The following is a 14,534-nucleotide window of genomic DNA, read 5'->3' as shown; positions in this document are numbered from 1 at the left end:
ATTTATGTAGCCTTCAACTATAAGCAAATTGTTAAGAAATCAAATCCAGCAATAGCATTAGAAGTAGCATTCAGTAATACTACTTTATGCCTATTTTACTGTTCACTATTATTTTATCATTTCCAATGTTCTTACTAGTTAAGCCCCTGGGCCCTAGTGTGACTATATTCTTTTTTAAACCTGTAGGCTTGTATTTTTCGAACCCCGCTGATGGCATTTACATTTCAGTGTCTGTTTCTAAAACCTGTATTATTACTTTGTATAGCAAAAAATATTCAATTTGACAAAAAACTGTTCACATTTTCCAAACAATGATGATTTTTTTTCAGTATCTTGCAGGTGTTAGTTTGTAGTCGTATTATTGTTCCTTAGGCCACACCAAGTAAATTTTATGGATGACGTCCGCGCGCGCATTGATTTTGGCCTGTTCCTAGAAAAAAAACAAGAAATTCCGCTTCCTGTAACTATGACCAAAGAGTCATGATAGTGCCGCACATCGTTAGATTGACGTGAAACCCGTAACGCGAAATAGGTAAAGAGCAGGCCTGCAAAAATGTGATGAAACAGGACAGGACAACAACTGCTGTTCCACCTGATTTATTGCTGTTATGATGATGAATAAAAGACTTCTTGCGTGTTAATCTGTGTCACCTCATTCAATTTGTGTCCTAACATTTGTCGTCTCTTAGTATATTTCTAATCTAGGCATCTTGTTTTTAGGGCCCTTCTTGTTTTTTTTTTCGCCCTCTCGCATTAGATATAGGGTCTCCAAAGGACGTCATCCATAAAATTTACTTGGTGTGGCCTTACGTTACAGCAGCTTCTCTTGGACATCAGGTCCTCATCATCGCTGTTGACGCCCTCTGGTCGTGGGAAAACATCATGTGTGCCACTGGTGGCTGCTTGTTCCTACACAAGATAAAAACAAGTTTTGAGTTTTGATCCAGCACAAAGAAGTTCTCTCACCTAGAGCTTTCTACCAGTCACTCTGGCCTTCCTCATTACACTGACCCAGTGAGTCACGTGGCTTCTTTGAAGTGTGACGTCAACACTGGGTCAAAGGTATCTGGTAGATGATGTCGGTCCAAATTGCAGTTGAATGAAGGAAGACCAGAGTGACTTGTTGAAAGCTCTAGCTAAGAGCTGTTTCATAAGTCTTAACTCTAAACACGTAACTAACACCACAGATGAACCTGCATGATACATGTGTAAGTTAAGAACCAGCACAGAAAAGTTAAGGCACTTTTGAACACAGCAGACATTGGGATGAACTAACAGAGTTGAGCAAATATATGATCTCTTCTCTCATAACTTCAACGAAAAGAAGCTAGCAGGCCAAACTGAAAGTTTTTCATGAATAAACAAAGGCTTAATCAAACTAGCAATGAATAAATAAATAAACAAGCATTGTAACTTCCTTGTAAAGAAGAAACCTACATAGAAAATTGAATCTTGACTTTGAAAAAAGTAATTCAAGCTCCTTTGCATTACCTGTGTTTGGGCGGCGCTGCGGGATTTCTCTGAGACTTTTCGTGCCCTTCCAGGTTTGCGAGTGTCCGAGGGTGTGTTAGGGGGTTTCTGGTGCCCCAGATCAGGGAGTGTGTCCGAGGGTGTGTCAGGGGGTTCCTGGAAACAGCTATTGTCAATCTTCCTTCTTTGACGTTTCTGCTTTCCACGTTTCCCGGTCCTCTCGGTCTCCTCGACTTCCGGACTCGAGTCCTGGAAAAAGTCAGTACTCTTTTAAATGGGGCATTTGTATGTGGGTCTTGAAATGGGGCATTTGTGGGGTCGTGTGGCGCAGCGGTAGCGCGTTCGGCTGAGGTCCTAGAGGTTCCAGGTTCGATCTCCACCCATGTCACCAATCTTTCCTCACTTCACTCAGGTGTAAATGAGTACCTAGCTTCGGTTAGGGACGTCCCTCGGATAGGACGTTAAATGGAGGTCCCGTGTTTGGGGAGAGCCACACCCCACGCACGTTAAAGAACCCACCACACCTTTTGAAAAAGAGTAGGGGCATGCCCGGTGTGCGATGGTACAGATTCTACAATCCGGAGTCTAGCCAAGAATCGGCATGCCAGAATGATCAAGATAATGATCGTGGGCATTAAAGGAAAGACAAGTATGTGGGTCTTGAAAAAACTTCGTAGCCTGGTAACAAAATATATTATAGCTGCTGAGTCTCTTTTGAGAAGACAAAAGAGACTCTGCAGCTAAAATAGGTTTGAATACCAAGCTATGACATTTATATACAGTACTTAATTTTTGACTGTGAGAGCACCTAGACATTAGTGTAGCTTTAAGAACTATAACTTACATTATACACGATTGTCTAAGCAGTAGCAAAAGTTAAAAGGAAAGAAACAAAAGTAGAAAAAAGGAAGAACCTGTCTTTTCTGCCTGTTATGACTACGACCCTTCCCCAGTTTTCCTTTGTTTAAAGAGGAGGCAGCTTCAGGATTAGAGTCCTTACAGGCCTGGGCAGGTTTCAGTTGTCGCGGTTTGGTTTTCGTCAACATGTCCTGCAGAAGGTTCTCCACAGTCTGCGGTTCCTTCTCCTGCACAACAAACAAGTAAACAAACAATTATAATAAATAAGCATTGACAAGGTTTTGGAGATTTTCTTCTTACACAATCTGTACTATCTCGCCTGCTTACATTTGGATGTCTGTTAGACACCTTCCTCAGAGCTTCTGATTGAAGTTCTGCTTCTTGCCGCTTTAACCTGTAGCCAATTTGTAGGTGCCACTTTTGTGGCAAGAACACAATGTTCTAGTACGAGATAGTACAGGTTGTGTACAAGAAAATCCATGTATCCTATGTCCTACCAACCTGATGAAATATTTTCTGACTTCATAAAGGTCCTTGATTCACATTAGGTGTTACCAAAAAAACATCTATCAACCAAACTCATTGACGTTGTATATGTGTTTTTGTATGGGGAGGGGGGGGGGCAACTTGTAAAGGTCGGTATGCACCTGTTTTGCCCCCCCTTTCACTTTGTGAAAAATCTGCCGATGCATGGTATGCACGTGTAGGCATCTCTCTCAAGATTTTGTTCTATACATTCTATATTTTCCTTCTTTCATATTTTCTTTGACTCTGAAAAACTTGGTGGTGAAAGCAAGTGGTAATTCGAGTCCTGCTCACACCCTTACAGCATTTTCTGAAGTTTCAACATGATACTGAGATGCTGCTTCACCTGTTTTGGTGAGCCCACACTAGGCAGGAGGCTGCGCAGCTCCCTGGTTAGTTTCCTCCCCCGGCCGGCCTTTACAGCTTCTTCTTCTTCTTTCTGCAAAAACACAGATGAAAACATAACATTGTGTGTGACAGGCTGAATAAAAGTTCTAAACGGGAACTATTCGGCTCCAGATGTCTTACTGAGGGACGACTGCGTGTGCAAGATGTCGGTAGCTTGAGGAATGAATCCCCTCTACTATATAGAAAACATAACATTAGTTTATTGTAAATTCTTGCCTGAAGGGCTTGAAGGCAGTAGTCCTTGCAAAGACCTCCTAACCACACAGTAAAGGAACAGAAACTGCAGTAGTATGGTCACTGGGACTAACCAAAACTATCATGCTAAAAACAGGAAGAGAGAGGGAAAGATGGAAAGATAATATCAGAGATTCAATGTACTGGCACGACACTAACTTGACTATGACCAGAAAAATCTGAATGGACCTATAACATTATTACGTCATTGTTTTTTTACAGCAATGAATGCCGGTCAATCGATGTTTACAGGGGTGCGTAGCGCGGTGTGTGCTTGCCTTAGTATAAGGCCTTTATACATTACTACTTTCATCTACTGTCACAACAAAATCACCCATTACGGCATGTAATGCTGTGTCAACAAAACTAGACGCAGCAAAAATCAAACATACCTGACTTTGAAAACTTTGAAATGATCTTTATTCTTTAACTGACCGTTCTAGAATGTTCTTTAGAACAGGTAAACAAACTGTGACGTAATAATGTCATAGGTCCATTAGAGTAAGGGAAAAATGAGATGGAGACCTTGCGCTTCCTGGTGAGACGAGTGCTGTCATCCTGAGAACTTTTCGTCGTCTTGCTCGGTGTGTCAGGAGGGTTGGGACAGGAACGCTTCCTACTGGTACCTACTGCAGGGCAAAGGTCAAATGGCATAGGTTAAAATGTACTTCTTTTTACTTTACAAAGCAAGATATGGGGCAAGAACAGGTCGAGTTAGGTAAGAATGCTGTTGGCCAACATTCAACATCACTGAGAATACAAAAACCAAGTTTAAGTCCCGCTTACCATTCAGTCTTGGTTCCCCACACTTCCTCCACTTGAATCTCCTTCTATTCATCCAGTTCTATCAAATTACACAGAAATGGTGGGTTATGACAAATTGGCACATTTCAAGTACTTCCTTACTGAAGTACTAGTATGTATACTCAAGGGAATGCATGGGTATAGCATTTCACAAAACACACCTTGCACAAGTTGAATTCAGCCGATTATTCGGCTGATTATACTTTTATAGAAAAAAAAAAGGTTAGCAAAGCTTTTGCTCGAACTCATGTTTTCATGTTGACGTTTGAATTCAGCAATATTTTCTTCCCTGGATTCCATTCATGAACACTGTATGATTAGTTAGTAGTAACGTATTGACTTAGTTCGTTAATAATGACTTAAAGTTGTTAACTCACATAAACCTTTGCTGGCTTGGTGTTGAGTTTCTTGGCCAGCTGTGCCTGTACAGAGGCTTCTGGATAGGGTCCAAACTGCTGAAAACTCTTCTCCAGCTCCTCAACTTGGTCGGGGGAAAACCTTCACTCAACAAGATTTTCAAACATCTCAACATACATCCATGATACAGATAGGGTTATCATATTGTTTAATTGAAGTTCAAATGCAAAGTTCCAATGAAAGATATGTAAGGTTCACTCACTCACTCACTCAGTCACTCACTCAGTCACTCACTCAGTCACACTCACTCATTTGCTCGCTCACTCACCAACCAACCAACTCACTCATTCACTCACACGCTCATTCACTCTCACTCACTCACTCACTCACTCACTCACTCACTCACTCACTCACTCACTCACTCACTCACTCACTCACTCATACACACTCACTCACTCAGTTTCCCACCCAGCCACCCACTCATTCACTCATTTGTTCTTTCAGTCATACATTCATTTTGCATTTGTTCATTTATTCATTCCTTACCACCCCTTAGTCCTCTTCATCCTATCTGTACTAGAGTTCCTCGGACTGTCCACAGCTTCAGGTTTGGGAACCATTCTCCTTCCTCTGGTACCTACAAAATGTGTTACGATAGCATTGTAAATATTCATCATATTTATTTATCTTTGTGTTCTTTAGCCAGAGTGGCCCACTCAGTGATTAACACTGCTTTGCAGCCTGGCCCTGGGTATAAAACACATTTAAAGAAATCATGAAAGTTCATCTGTGTTGGTACAAATCATTATGAAATAAAGACTGAACTTTAACTTCCAACACTAGTTATCTGGCACGTATGACCCGCTACTACGGTCACGTGTCTCTGACGTCACGTTCCAAAAGTAGACGGGTCCATTCCGTGAACAAGGTTGATGGAGTCAACCGAAAATTTGGGGTAAGTCCCAATTCTGTATCTAGTGTTGGAAGTTAAAGCTTAGTTTTTATTTCATAACATTTAAAGAAAAATAAAAGAAACAAAACAATATGGCAAAACGTACAGAAAGTACTTACAGGACAAAAAAATCATAATTATGTAGAATTCTACAAATTTTGAGGACAAATAGACACACACAAAGCCATCATCCATACACAGTCATAGTCCACATTCTGGTCCATTTGTAATTAGGTCATTTTACAAATTTATAATTTACAAATTTGGCCAGCATTTCTTCACATCACTTTGAATAGAAGCTGCTGCTCTGATGAAAATTGTAAGAATACAGAATTTCATACAGTGTTGCCTTCATGAGTAAAGTAGCAAACTGTCACCAAAATGTCGGCCAGGCTGTGAATAAAGAACTCTGTTACACAGTCACTTGCTAAACAACCTGTTGAAGTTAAAAAAAAAAACCAAATTGCTTAAGTCCCTTGAGTGGTCTCTACACACAGGTGTATAGAGACTGTGAGAGAATATGTCAGCATTTGAGGAAATAGCTTGAGAAACAAAGACAAGAAAGTAGAACTCACTGTTTTTGTTCATCCTGGGTTTTCCCTCTCTCTTCCATTTGTTTCTTCTATTCTGAAACCACACCTGCCAAATGTTTAAGAAGAAAAACAGATTATTAAAACTTTCCCATGGACTCCAAATCCCACTGGGATATGCAGGTTAGTGCAGGTAAAATAGGAAATGTGCAATATTTCTGATGTCTGCCTTCTCCTAACCTGCACTGGTCCATGTACTGGGTATACGCAGGTTAGTGCAGGTAAAATTGGGGCTGTGCAGTTATTTCTGATGTCTACCTGCACCTAACCTGCACTGGTCCATGTACTGGGTATATGCAGGTTAGTGCAGGTAAAATTGGAGCTGTGCAGGTATTTCTGATGTCTACCTGCAACTAACCTGTACTGGTCCATGTACTGGGTACATGCACCTTAGTGCAGGTAAAATTGGAAATGTGCAATATTTCTGATGTCTACCTTCTCCTAACCTGCACTGGTCCATGTACTGGGTATACGCAGGTTAGTGCAGGTAAAATTGGGGCTGTGCAGATATTTCTGGTGTCTACCTGCGCCTAACCTGCACTGGTCCATGTACTGGGTATACGCAGGTTAGTGCAGGTAAAATTGGAGCTGTGCAGGTATTTCTGATGTCTACCTGCACCTAACCTGCACTGGTCCATGTACTGGGTATACGCAGGTTAGGCCACACCAATTTAATTTGTTGGTTCTCGGATTCGCCTCTTCGTTTTTTTCTGATTTGCAAAAAAAAAAAAATTGATTTTGGTCCTGAATCAACTGAAAAATGCTCATGTTTTGCCCCCAACAGTTGAGGAAAGTCCTTTTCTTCCTAGTTGTCACAGTTTTCCCATCTATCATTGCAGTGGTTTGATTAAAAGTTCAAAATTCAGTGTTTTAATTTTAACCCGGCCTTTTATGTTGACTTCATGGCTCATTTTGTAGCATTTAAGCCTATAATAGGATGCCTAGACCTGTTTTTATTTTTATTTTTTTTCGCCCTGTCGCTTCATATTTTTTCTGAATAAATCCGAGAACCAACAAATTAAATTGGTGTGGCCTTAGTGCAGGTAAAATTGGAGCTGTGCAATATTTTCGATGTCTGAAATTGGAGTGACTTATAATAATTTATTAACTCACCCGAACCCTCGCTGGCTTGACATTGAGTCTTTTGGCCAGCTGTGCCTGTACAGAGGGGTCTACATAGGGTCCGAATTGCTGAAAACTCTTCTCCAGTTCTCCCATTTGGACGGGTGAAAACCTTCATTCAACAAGAGTTCAAATACATGTACTAGTATCTCATACATCTGTGAATTACTTACAGATTCTCTTGTTCAATTGTAGTTCAATGATTATGAAAAAGGTTTGATTAAGTTTCCCTACTTCCTGTGTCATGCATTCAACCCTTTGTCCCCTTAACCTGGGGTGAGACATGTCTATATAGCATATGGAAAAAACTTTTTGTTCTTGCTTCTCTCTGTGGACACAAATAAAAGCAAACAAGAACAAACAGACTCAGGTGTACCTTTCCCTCTTCTTCCCTCCTCTCCCATCTTCAGAGCTCCTCTCCTTCCCTTTGAGTGAAAAAAATACATTTACAAATTTCCTAACTATTTTTTGCTAATACAGACATAGCAAACAAAAACTCTATGAACAGGAGATTGGTCATAAGATATCGGGGGAAGGTAACATAGTAAAAATATGGTCAATTGAAGAAAGAGAAGACTACACCAATTCATACAGAATGAAAACATACATGCAGACATACGGACATAATAACCCAAACTCAAACACCTCTTGTTGGAGAGTACACACAGACATAACAAGACTGGCAATGAATACATACATTGCCATGGCGACGGTGGTTGCTGTTAGGGTTATTGTTTGCATGGCATTGCCATCATTTCATGATTTTGAGGAAGACTTGGTACTTGGACTTTGGTTAAGTCTAGACAGATACAGTACACTCCTCCCCTGAGTGCATAGTGAACGAGCCACAGGGTCACAGAAAGTAGGGCCATCTGGGGCAGAGAGGTCTTTAGGGTTCCAGGAATGTGGGCATAGATGTGGGTCAGAGAAATTCCTATGGATATTCCGCATGCCTGTGGACAAAATGCCTGTAGGGCTGTACAATTCCTAGAATTCTTGCAAATTGCACACACTACTGTACCATTAGGCTCCTCCCTGAGACGTCGCCAAAAACAGACACACACCAAAGACAATACATCCATTTTTCATAGAGGTAAAAAAAAAAGTCTAATATAACTCACTCTTCAGTCTGGGCTTTGCCGACTGTCGCCTGGTTCTCCTGTTACTGAACCAGTTCTATAAAAATAAATGTGTGTAAAAACAACTTGTGTTAGAACTGAAGTGTACAAATTCCCTCACTCTTCCTAAGAAGGGAATTTCCTCCTTCACAAATGGATCCTTCCAATTTGTTAAGAAGCTACAAACTTCAATACAACTAGACATTTCAACTTCTTGCTGAATTTACAGTAGAATCAAACATTTTTGTAAATAATTCTGTCAAAAAAAGCAGCATACATCCCTACAAACTGTGTTGTATCAGTTTTCTGTTATAGTTATGTGAGGAATGTTTGACGCTAAGTTCATCATGCCTCATATATCATCTAAAGTTATCATTGTTGTTACAGTTTATCAATGTTTGGAACAGCCAAATGAGTTGGAGTGAGAACTTCCACAATAAGCCCTGATTTTCCTATCATTTGGCACTGTTCTAAATGTCAAATTTCTCTTATATTAGTAGACAATGGGTAATTGCCTTGGCACTGACTGGTTAAATAACTCATCAGTAAGTATAACTTATCAACTAACTTAAACTTACTTATGAATAAACTTTAACCAACTTATGAACTAACCCTGACGCTGCCTAAGTTGATGTTGAGTTTGACGGCCACTGCAGCTTTTTTTGAGCTGTCAGGGTAAGGGTCGAGCTTGTACACCCTCTCCAACTGTTCCAACTGGTAGCTAGAAAACCTAAAACAAGGAAACAAACAACATGTTTGACTAGTACCTAATACCAGCCCAGAAGACAACAAGAAACAGCCCAGCCTTCAAGTACCAGAGTTTAATCTCCAAGCAGATCTTTCGGTGGCAAGACAGTATCCATTGGCCAGAGAGTGTCCATTAGCCACTTCGGTTGGCTAATGGATACAGGACGGCCAATGGATACAGGATGGCCAATGGATACTGTCTTTTTCCACCCAACCGAAAGATCTGCTTGGAGATTACCAGAGTTATCAACCAAGGATTGAGGTGTTCAAAAACTCATTCTTTCCTACAACTATCACAGAGTGAAACTCGCTGTCACCAAGTACAGTAGGGGCATTGTCATTAGATAGCTTTGAACAATGTTTAGAGTTAGAAGGTTCGGTGTAATGTAAAATGAAATGAAATAAACAACAATTTAACTCGTCAGACATCTGTACCTTGTTGGCTCTCTCCTCCTCTTGCGATCATCCTGTGGCCCATCCTTCCTCTCTGTGTTAGATGCCCTCAAGTTGTGCTTGGGGTCAACTTCAGAATGAGCTGTGGTACTAGATGTACTGTCAGCTTCACCCTTTTCATCTTCCTCTTCTTCTTCTTCTTCTTTTTCCTCTTCTTCAGCTGAACTATCTTCTTCCTCCTGAGATGATTCGTCATTTTTGGCCAATTCCTCCTCCCGGACCTCTTCATCATTGTCACTGCTGGCCTGTTCTTCAAGGTCTAGGGACAAAGTTTGGCTTAGATGAAGACAGTAATTGTCTATACTCACTATTACTCAATAAAGACACTGACTCCAGGTGTTGACAATCTTGACAGTCATGACATGCAAAGGGACTCAACCTTTTGTCTCCTTAACCTGTGGTGAGACATGTCTATATAGCACATGGAAATAACTTCTGTGGACACATGGAAATAACTTCTGTGGACACAAATAAAATGTTTCAGTTGTTTCATCAGGTGGTATGACCGTGTGACCAACTTTGCCCTACGCCGGTCAACAAACCAGCCTCCAGTCTCCCAGAAGATTCGGGCTGCCCGCCTCCGACTCTTCGGCCACCTCGCCAGATCATCTCCGCCCTCAGAACCAGCTAGACTACTGCTGGAACCCACACCTACAAACTGGACCCGACCCAGGGGCAGGCCCAGACAGAAGTGGCTGGATGTCCTGTCATCAGACCTGAGAGCAGCAGGCCTCAACCTAACTACAGCCTGGGCAGCGGCGCAGAACAGAAGTGCTTGGAGGACAGTTTGCCGGGGCGCTATGCTCCTAGGAGCATGCGGACATGAGTGAGTGAGTGAGTGTTTCATTTTGGGGTATTTTCACTCGTCCACTACTTTTCATCACTGACAAAGTTGTCCCAGAAGCAACAGATGCTACCTGAAGCATCTGACAGTTCATATAATCTATCCAGTTGCTTGAGTAACAATTACCTTGTGTAAGAAACAGAAGCCTTACCTTGGTGTTCGTTCTCCTCACTTGCATACCCCAGCAGTGGGGAGTGAGGGGACTGAGGGGAGGTGTCCTGGTAGAACACTAGTGATTCTGACTCCGAGTCGCTAAAATCTAACAGTGGGGCCACCTCCATGTCTTCTGTAGTACCTGCAGCCACTGGTTTATAAGTACAGTAACTATATGTGAATACTGTCATGAAAGTTCATCTGGGTTGGTAGTTACATGTTTAAAGTTAAAACTTTTGGTCCAACACAAATAATTCTCTCACCTAGAGCTTTCGACCAGTCATGATCACTGTCTTCCAAAGTAGACTGACCCAGTGAAGCTTGTCACGTGGCTTCTTTGAAGTGTGACGTCAACACTGGGTCAAAGGTATCTGGTAGCCACCTGACAAGCCTCACTGGGTCAGTCTACTGAGGAAGACCAGAGTGACTGGTCGAAAGCTCTAGGTGAGAGAATTTTTTGTGTTGGACCAAAAGTTTTAACTTAAAACATATATGTGAATACTTATATGTTAAAATACCAAAAATAGTTTAATTGTGTTGGTAGAGTAAGGGCTTTCTTTTATACAACCAGTATTGTCTCTTACCGATGTACTTTGCTCACATTTTGGTCAGAAGCTCAGAGGAGGGTGTTTGATGGGTACCGAAGCAAGGTATGTGACAAAATTGGTTGTGTAAAAGAAAACCCCTTTATCATAAATGTGAATACTGTCTGTTGAACATGTTGGAGGATGAAAGATTCATATACATGTACATGTACACGCACTTCTACCGTCATGAAAGAAGGGAGCTCTTTAAAGGAGCCACCAAATTTTCTTCAGTAATGTTTTCTCTCTGTTACTCCTTCTAATGTCCTGTGCTGGTAGGAAGACAGCATAGAGCTTGAAATCACAGAATAGTGTGACTAAATCACAGCATATGGTGGATCAAACTACTGTAAGCTAGCTAGAACACTGCCACTGGGAATTATGCAAACCTTGGTCACACTGCTGCATCACATTCACAGGCTGGCTACACATCAGTCGGGAGACTCTCGACACTGTGGCACTGGACTCCTCCCAGTCTTCAGAGTTTTCTGTACTATCTGAGGACTCATCTTTCTCCCGATCACTCTGCGCCTCACTGTCTGATACCTCACTCTCATCTAGCACTGGAAAAAAAATACAAACAGTGCAATTAGTGCTGCATACCGTTTCACTGGACATGGATCCGGACTTGTAAAATGTTTAGGTTCAAGTCCAAAAAAACTTTAAAGTCAAGAACCGAGTCCAGACTTATTACCATAAAAGACCATTTGACATACCCCTTTTCTTTCCAAACCACCTAAAACCTTCTGTAGATTGCAAAATCTTTGCTGCAAAATGAAGAAAACATTGCCATCGGGCATCGTCAACTACCGGCCTCCAAGTTATGTGGCCATAGTTTCACCCAGACAACTTTGCAAGGTTGCCAACATGCAATTTTGTATATGCCATGGGTTTAGGTCCGGACTTACAAGTCCGGAACTGAACCTAAACCTCCGGACTTGAATCCGGACCTGATTACCTAAATGTGGGTTTAGGTATGCACCACTAAGTGCAATTAGTGAAAAAACTACATTGGGACTTCTTAGAAGAGCACAATCTCTAAGAGATCATTCGCTGATGTTTCAATTACAACTCCACAGTTATTGTTGTACTCTGTGATTATATGGTCAATATCCTTCTTTTCTAGCACATGTATTGAGAGACTTTTTTGAAAGTAAAGAAAATATGATATGAAAATGACTAGAAATTTAAAAGAAGGATGTGAACTGTTTAGAAAGACAAATACATGTAATTAAAAAAAAAGACTACCAAAGTTGCAAACTGATGGTGAGCTGGATCCTTACCTTACATCTGCTTGGTTGGACTTGGAGATTTACACATCGCACAACAATTTGCCAAAATTTAATGAGCATTGTTATCTGTTTACATCCATGTTGTACATTATATTGCAGGGCTCGAAATACTGAGTGCATGTGCACCTTGGTGCACCCAAATTTGGAGTTGTGCACCCAATTCTTTTCTGTGGGTGCACCAGTGCACCCAAATATTTTAATACCCTGGTATTTTTGTACATATCAAATCTATAATAGTATACAGGATATTCTTGGCATCTAAGTGTCAGAAAAATAATATAATCTTTGTTGTAGTACTTGTTTAGCTTTTGAAATTAGCTCCCAGTAAGATCTGTAATTAGGTTTTGTTTTATATGGTGCACTGAAAGAATTTGTTGTGCACCGACCCTATGTTTTTGGTTGGGTGCACCTGAGTGCACCTATTCCCAAAAATGAATTTCGAGCCCTGTATTGTAGGAACAGGTCGGACATACCATCCACAATCTGCTGAATGTGCTGCTGGTAGCAGGCAGACAGTTCTGGTAAGTCATCCTGGTCACTGAATTCTGCCATGTCTGACAGGCTAGGAAGGGCTTTGGATACGTCTGTAGGAGGACGAAACATTGCAACTGGCTGTCACCAAGTACAGTAGGGGCATTATCATTAGATGGCTTTACAGAATGTTTAGAGTTAGATGTTCAAGGGTTAGGTGTAACAAGTTGATATACCCAGCTGTGGGGTGAAAAGTCAAATTATACACAAATAATGTTGTAGAGAAGAATTTTGACACATGGATACCAATGAATTATATACTTATGAATATAAATTTTGCACACAACTCATTAAACAATTTAATTATGGGGCAATAATTTTTAGTGCAGCAAATTATGTACCGGTATAACTAAATTATGTAATAGAATTTTGACGCATGGATACCTATAAATTTATTATGATATGTAATGAATATAAACAAGAAGCCATAGGCGACAATTCTCCGTGAAGTATTATATATTGCAACAAAAAGAAGTAGCCATTGGCGACAATTCTCTGTGAAGTGTGATAAATCGAACAAAAAAAAATTGTTTAAACGCGCGTCGGCTCAGTCATCTTAAGACGCAACAACCAATCAGAGATGCGAGATGCCTACACGTGACGCGGGAAGGGCGCGCGATGCCCGAAATATTTTTGCGTCAATATTCAGCGCCGTGATTCAAGAGATTAATACCCGGAAACAATTTTTTTCTTGTTTTGAACGCATTAACATGCATTTACGCTAATCTAGTATGATTCAGGGTTACTTTTTTTTAACCTGCCATGGCCAGATTATCTAAAGATGTGTGTATTGTGTGTACAATCTATAGAAAGAGAAATGTACATCAGGTCCGATCATCCGATTTTCACGTTTCGGTTTTTTGGACTCGGTTCATGAACGTATTTTGGTTTGGCTCCTGGAATGTGCAAAAAAATGACTCCCGGGACTGTCTACAGGGAACACTCGCACATTCGCGGTGTATCAGGACAGCGCGACTGGTCGTCATTAGCGCAGTAACAGTTGCATAAACGGACGAAACCATTTCAAAGAAATGGGGATGTTTCGAAAATAAGCATTTACTCCAATATCAAAACAGCTACGGTAAAAATAAAAAGACGTGCATCATCCCGGACATAATGCAACACCACATGCGAAATTACACAGAAATGCGACGTACGGAAGAATGCGTTTTGGCTGCGAACATCTTCCAAAAAACTTGGCATCTCTTAACCATGGGCAAAAACATCTGGAACCACTTATAAAAACCACCCCGTATCTGCATGAACTTTTTTGAACCCCACTGCTATTCCAAACAACGCGTTTTTCTGGACCATTCCAATTCGCCTCGTAATTGTAGGGGTGCGTCTGCGATATTACATTGACCGCGAAAGCAGCAACGGCAAAAATACACATTCGTGCATCAACACGGGCATGCCCGCAGACGGCGTATAAAATTGCGTGCCGATTACACAAAGAGAACCCAGTGTTTTGACTGCGAACATGAAAAATCAG

At 41.1% G+C, this 14,534-nt stretch overlaps 1 protein-coding gene across 1 annotated transcript; it reads right to left on the bottom strand.

The window, feature by feature from the left end:
- Window positions 1-2: 2 nt before the first annotated feature.
- LOC109486890 (ABC transporter F family member 4-like) lies at window positions 3-13,063 on the bottom strand. Its single transcript, XM_019790797.1, has 15 exons — window positions 12,985-13,063; window positions 11,609-11,782; window positions 10,634-10,786; window positions 9,621-9,897; window positions 9,051-9,168; window positions 8,442-8,496; window positions 5,203-5,293; window positions 4,677-4,797; window positions 4,282-4,339; window positions 4,021-4,124; window positions 3,200-3,292; window positions 2,475-2,555; window positions 1,492-1,719; window positions 811-909; window positions 3-17 (listed from the first exon to the last, which is right to left on the bottom strand). The coding sequence occupies exons 1-15, from the start codon at window positions 13,061-13,063 to the stop codon at window positions 3-5; spliced, it is 1,746 nt and encodes a 581-aa protein (XP_019646356.1).
- Between the last annotated feature and the right edge of the window lie 1,471 nt (window positions 13,064-14,534).

This window comes from Branchiostoma belcheri, unplaced genomic scaffold (genome assembly GCF_001625305.1).
Source record: "Branchiostoma belcheri isolate BF01 breed outbred unplaced genomic scaffold, Haploidv18h27 scaffold84, whole genome shotgun sequence".
Classification (NCBI taxonomy): Eukaryota; Metazoa; Chordata; class Leptocardii; order Amphioxiformes; family Branchiostomatidae; genus Branchiostoma; species Branchiostoma belcheri.
Note: the sequence above shows the minus strand (reverse complement) of the source record. Positions and strands in the feature narration are given on the sequence as shown.